The sequence below is a fragment of the Aedes albopictus genome, chromosome 2, assembly GCF_035046485.1.
Source record: "Aedes albopictus strain Foshan chromosome 2, AalbF5, whole genome shotgun sequence".
Lineage (NCBI taxonomy): Eukaryota > Metazoa > Arthropoda > Insecta > Diptera > Culicidae > Aedes > Aedes albopictus.
In genome coordinates this window covers 125,700,037-125,706,315 of record NC_085137.1, presented here as the reverse complement: position 1 = coordinate 125,706,315, position 6,279 = coordinate 125,700,037, and the positions used below count along the sequence as shown (strand labels likewise).

The following is a 6,279-nucleotide window of genomic DNA, read 5'->3' as shown; positions in this document are numbered from 1 at the left end:
CTTGAAAAAAAAAAATACCGTGGAAAAAATCCTATTAACATGCTTGATAAATTACCGGGGAATTCCAGGAGAAATTTTCAAGAAATCAATGAAAAATTCCTAAGAAAACTCCCGGGGAACTTCGCTGAAGGGACTCCTGGTGAACTCCAGGAGATGTACCAGGGAAACTCATGGAAAAGTTGTCGAGATTCTTGTGAAGGAATTCCCTGGAAACTTCTGAGAAACACCTGCAGGAACTGTTGGGGATCTCCTGTAGGAAATTCCGGAGAAAATCACAATATTTTTTAAAGAATTATTGAGATGTTTCTGGTCTCCGGAGAAATTCCCGGGGATTTTCTGTGGAACTCGTGGAAATATTCCTGATGAGCTTCTTTCGGAATTTCTAGAAAAGTACTGGAAAACTTCCTTGCGGAATCCTGGAGAAAATGATACATTATTGCTGGCGGGCACCTTGGTGAACACTTGCAATCAATTTCATGGAAATCCTGGAGCGATTATCCGGATAAGTTATGTTGTAATTGCCAAAGAAAACTTGGATCAATTCTGCCATAAGTAATACAGGAATTCCTGGCGAGATTCTAAAGGAATTTCCATTCTATTCACGGGTAAGCGCGGGTAAGTAACGGAAGGATTTCCGGGAAAATCCTGGAGGAACTTACGTGGGAAATACAGGAAAACACTGGGAATTCCAGTAGAAATTCTCGGTCACTTCTGGAGAAATTGCCTAAGAACTCCTGAATCAATTTACGGGGAACTTCCGAAAGAATGCCTCGAGGGCTCCTACACTAACTTTCGGGGAACTCCAGGAGGGCTTCCCGGTGAACTGGTAAAATTCTAGCGAAGCTCCTTGAAATGTTCCCGATGGAGAAAATCCCACCAATGCAATCAGGTTACGGAATGTGCACAAGAATATTTTGGAATGCCGCCAGAGTTTCTAAGAAATTTTCTTCAATATTCTGCCCGTAATTCACTTTAAGTTCCGTATCTGCGAACCAGACTATCTCCGCAATCCTTTCCTGAGAAACCAGAATCCTGGAATCATTAATTTGCAGCAAATTTTCACTGAAACTTTCACCATATCGATAGAAATGAATATTTTCTGTAAGTTTACGCGCAATGTTATTGTTTTTTTCAGCTCGCCAACCTCGCCAACATAAACGTCAAGCTATATCATGTCGGCGTAGTGTGAACGCCTTTCTTGATATAGGATATCATCTCGCTATATTACTTGATATAGAGCGTAGTCTGAACGTAGCATAACGTTAAAATCTGCATTTGTTTCAACAAAATGGGGACCATAAACATGGCCCGGAAGCACTCACACATCTTCAAAATTCTTACCCCAACATCGCCACAACGAAGAAAGTGTAGCAAATCCATCACTCCAACTTCCAAGTGCAGTTTTGGCCGTGATGGATAACGCGCAGGTACTCAAGACTGCATCCAAAAAAAAGTTGGTCTGTTTCGATTTTTTGCCTTTTTTTATTCGTTCTCGCTTCCATCCGCTTGTCGAGTGTCTAAAAATAGATTTCGGAGCTGCTGCAGGAGCTGCCGTCACCAACACAATCGCTTCCCGGCTTTGTTAGTGGCAAAAGTGCAGTCGTTTAAAACAATCTGTTATTTTATGTTGAAACTACCAAATCTCTGTTTGTTCTAACAAACTGTTAAAAATTTCGGCAAATGAAAATATTTGTATTGTCAAACAATGGAACAGTTCAGTTTAAACTAGAAATCAGTTTGTCGCTATAACAAACTGAAAAATCGGTTGATTTGAACGAGAATTTAATTGTGTTTACAAAATATTTTTCTGCGTGCGCTAAAGAAGCCAATTAGCTTGAAAAATATTGCATCTTTTGCACCGCATTCGACCCCCTGCAAAAATTTTTTGTCCCACCACAATATTGCATCTTGCTTTGCTCTTTAGATTACCGTGCAAATGTTCAAACGTTTGAAATATTTGTTCACACGTCAAACACCAAAGGAAGTAGCAAGTAAACAAACCGATTATTCCATGCACCACCCAAAAAGTGTAACCGACACTGAAAAATTCTAGCAGCGAAACGAACCAATGTATGCTAAAACTGGTGGGAACATATTGTGGTGGGACAAAAAAAAGATGCAATATGTTCCCACCAGTTTTAGCATACATTGGTTCGTTTCGCTGCTAGAATTTTTCAGTGTCGGTTACACTTTTTGGGTGGTGCATGGAATAATCGGTTTGTTTACTTGCTACTTCCTTTGGTGTTTGACGTGTGAACCAGGGGACCCGCATGCGGCAAGGTAGGCCTACTGCTCATCTTTTACGAGTGTGTTAGTGTGACTGGCAATGCGATCAGAAGCCTAGTCGAATCCTGCTTGGAAATCGGTTTGTTTTGTCGATGGGGGTGGCCCGCGAAATCGCATTGTGTTGTTTGGGAAGGCCCGCTCGATGCATGTTAGGTAGGCGTAGTTTGTTCGAGTTTGACGTGCCTGCACCCTCCCTGGTGTGAACAAATATTTCAAACGTTTGAACATTTGCACGGTAATCTAAAGAGCAAAGCAAGATGCAATAAAACCGTTTCTATTCGCAGCACTCAGATGCAAACCAGAATCCCAGAGTGCGAAAAATGTGTTGTGCTGGCATCACTTTTCGTATTCAAAACAACACTGATGGATGATGATTGATGATCAGTGAACTGATAAGAATTCACTGGAGTTGTTTTGTTTGCGCAACTCATACAAAGTGCACTAATCTATCATTTTTACAGCTGATTATAGTTTAACTATTGCATAATTTAATACATTTTACACCACAATGCTGCCAACTCTTCGTCGCACAGTAAAGCCGCTGTTGGCAAGGGCATATACGACGGTAAGCATTCTTTTTCTTTTCTTTTCAAAATTGCATGAAGTAGATCGTCTGATTCCTTTTCGTTCCTCTAGAACTTTGCCCAACCCACCGGAGTACGGATTGTGGAAGTCGGTCCCCGAGATGGTCTCCAGAATGAGCCCACCATTCTGCCGGCCGCTACTAAAATTGAACTGATCAACGCCCTCTCGGAGACGGGTCTCCGCTCGATCGAGGTCACCAGTTTCGTTAGTGCCAAATGGGTGCCCCAGATGGGCGACAATGCGGAAGTGCTCAAGGGAATCAACAAACTGCCGGGTATTAGCTATCCGGTGCTAACGCCGAACTTGAAGGGATTCGAAGCTGCGGTCAGTCCCTAGTTTGATTTAGGTGTTAGCTATGATCGCAAGACTAATGTGGCGTTGGAAATTCTCTTACAGCTGGCAGCCGGAGCCGAAGAAGTGGCCGTATTCGGGGCTGCTTCCGAAAGTTTCACCAAGAAGAATGTCAACTGCTCGATCGCAGAAAGTTTGGCTCGCTTCCAGGACGTGATGGACGCCGCCAAAAAGGCTCAAGTTAAGGTGCGGGGGTACGTGTCCACAGTCGTTGGTAAGTATTCTGGTTCCAATAATTTTCAAACTATTGTTCTGGAGGATGTTAGCAAATTCTTCACTGTAATGCACATCAAGATAGCCAAGAAATCGATCGTATCAATATAAGACTACAACGATTTTTGGCAAAATTTTGCAAAAAATATCATCGACAATGCTTCAATATTTGAAAATTCTATGCAACTCATTAGTATTGGGTTTCTCATTAATGTTTAGACTACTGTGATAATTTGAGAATCCTTTTAATCATCATTTCCAAGCGAAATTTCACACTAATCCAACTTATTTTGTTTACCTGACGTGCATCCGACGCCCCTGTCATGAACTCAACCAAACTTGTGCATGCCAGCCGCTGCGAAGTCGTGTGCGAAATTCAACTGTGATGATAATGAATTTCGGCCGAGTCTAAATGGGTGCAAATGTCGCAATACTGCTACAGTGTGATACCGCTGGGTACCCAACACACCAAATTTTTTTCGCTGAAAATCAGCAAAATTTTGCTGAATTTTGCCGAGCTGGAATTTTAGCAAACGATTCAGTAAAAAAAAATACTGAAATGTTCAGCAATGTCAAATGTCATCGTGGTTGTCAACGGATTACTGAAAGATCAGCAAATTTTTGAGAATTGCTGAAATTTCAGTGAACTCGACCGGCGTGGGTTTTGGCAGCGTTTTACTGAATAGTTTCAGCAAAATGGATCAAAACAATTTAAATTGCGGGATTAAAAATTCTTAATAAACAAAAACATAAAAGTGTAAAAAAGTTGTTTATTTCGTGAAATTTACTAAACTCATAGCTATCATAATTGAAGAAAACGTATCGAATAATTGGATGCATTGCTGCCTCATCACTCAATGGTCGTTTCATGTCTTCCACTTTTACCTATTTCATGGAAATTAAACTTTAGCATGGTAAATGAAAGCTTCATTATTTAAGTACTTACCTACATTGTACTTGTACAAATGGGCCAAAAGGTGTGGTAACGAGATCTGAATCCGTTTCGCACTGTATTTCAATAAATATGGCAAAAAATACTAAAATAGAAATGAACTTTTCGCTGCAACAGTGACATTCACATTTTTTTCATTTTTCTCCTATTTGACAAGCAACCGACGTCGACGTCGTTGATGACGGACGAGTTTGCTGAAACTTCAGTAAACTCGAAAAGTTTGCTGGTTTTCAGCTAACAAATCGAAACTTCTGATAGTTTCAGCAAAACAGGTGATTGCTGATATTTATTCAGCAAATCATTTTGCTGAAAGCCTAAACCGATTTTTGGTGTGAAAAGCTGAAGAATGGAGTTTTAGAAATTTGTCTCTGAAGAATGCTTCATTATACGAAATGATTTTTTTAGAACTACATATGTTTCAATGACTAACGAAGCTCCAATTTGAATTTCAGGTTGTCCGTACGAGGGCAAAATCAAACCATCGGCCGTGGTGAACGTCGTGGACAAGCTGTTGGAGATGGGCTGCTACGAGATCTCGCTCGGTGACACAATCGGAGTGGGAACACCGGGTTCGTTCTCGGAAATGCTTCGGGAAGTGACCAAGATTGCTCCGGTAAGCATGCTGGCCGTCCACTGCCACGATACGTACGGACAAGCCCTGCCAAACATTTTGACATCGTTGGACTTTGGAGTCGCCGTTGTGGACGCATCGGTGTCCGGGCTCGGCGGATGTCCATATGCCAGGGGTGCCTCGGGAAATGCTGCCACTGAGGATGTGGTGTACATGTTGCATGGACTGGGCATTGAGACCGGAATCGATTTGCCCAAGCTGGTCAATGTTGGAAAGTTTATTTGCGAAAAATTGGGACGGCAATCCGAGTCGAAGGTGAACCGAGCCATGAGGAAAACCAATCCAAACGCATCGTGTTAGAAACGGACTGATGTGGCGGTCGTATGAAATATACCAACTACGGGTGTCGGAATTCGTGCATTTATTTTAATTAGGAAGCAACGTGTGCCAGATCTATTTTTGACGATTATTTTTTTAATAAAAAAAATATCCAAAAATTCGTTTTTATGTTTGATTTGCTCGATGGACCTTTGGACAGCTGTGACTATTGCAAACTACCAAATAAAAGATTTCATTCTATATTTTGTTAGACAAATGCAGAAATCAAGTCAATGCTTGATTTTTTTTCTTTCCCATGCTTTGGTTTGATTTTTATCACAGGATCGTTAAATTTCTGTCTATGTACCTACATTACCGATCAGGCTAAGGCCGGGGTGGCCTCTGCTGTACATAGTAGCCGTCTCCATTCCACTCGGTCCATGGCTGTTTGTCTCCGGTTCCGCACTCTGCGTAGGGTCCGCAGATCGTCCTCCACTTGGTCGACCCACCTAGCTCGCTGCGCTCCACGTCTTCTTGTACCGGTCGGATGACTCTCGAGAACCATTTTAGTCGGGTTGCTATCAGACATCCTGATGACGTGATCCGCCCACCGTAGCCTACCGATTTTCGCGGTATGGACGATGGTTGGTTCTCTCAGCAGCTGATGCAGCTCGTGCTTCATTCGCCTTCTCCAAGTCCCGTCTTCTATCTGCACTCCGCCGTAGATGGTACGCAACACCTTCCGTTCGAAAACTTCAAGGGCGCGTCGGTCCTCTGCACGTAGGGTCCATGTTTCGTGTCCATAGAGGACGACCGGTCTAATCAGCGTTTTGTAGATAGTTAACTTCGTGTTACGGCGAACTTTGTTCGATTATAGAGTTCTGCGGAGTCCAAAGTAAGCTCAATTTCCTGCGTCTCTGGATTTCTCTGCTGGTGTCGTTGTCGGCTGTCACCAGTGAGCCCAAGTATGTACACAAATTCTTGAACCACATCGATTTCTTTA

At 42.4% G+C, this 6,279-nt stretch overlaps 1 protein-coding gene across 1 annotated transcript; it reads left to right on the top strand.

The window, feature by feature from the left end:
- The first annotated feature begins 2,650 nt into the window (after positions 1–2,650).
- LOC109420015 (hydroxymethylglutaryl-CoA lyase, mitochondrial) lies at positions 2,651–5,458 on the top strand. Its single transcript, XM_029853262.2, has 4 exons — positions 2,651–2,851; positions 2,923–3,195; positions 3,268–3,436; positions 4,840–5,458. Exons 1-4 carry the CDS (start codon positions 2,795–2,797, stop codon positions 5,316–5,318), a joined length of 978 nt encoding a protein of 325 aa, XP_029709122.1. The 5' UTR covers positions 2,651–2,794; the 3' UTR covers positions 5,319–5,458.
- The last annotated feature ends 821 nt before the right edge of the window (positions 5,459–6,279 follow it).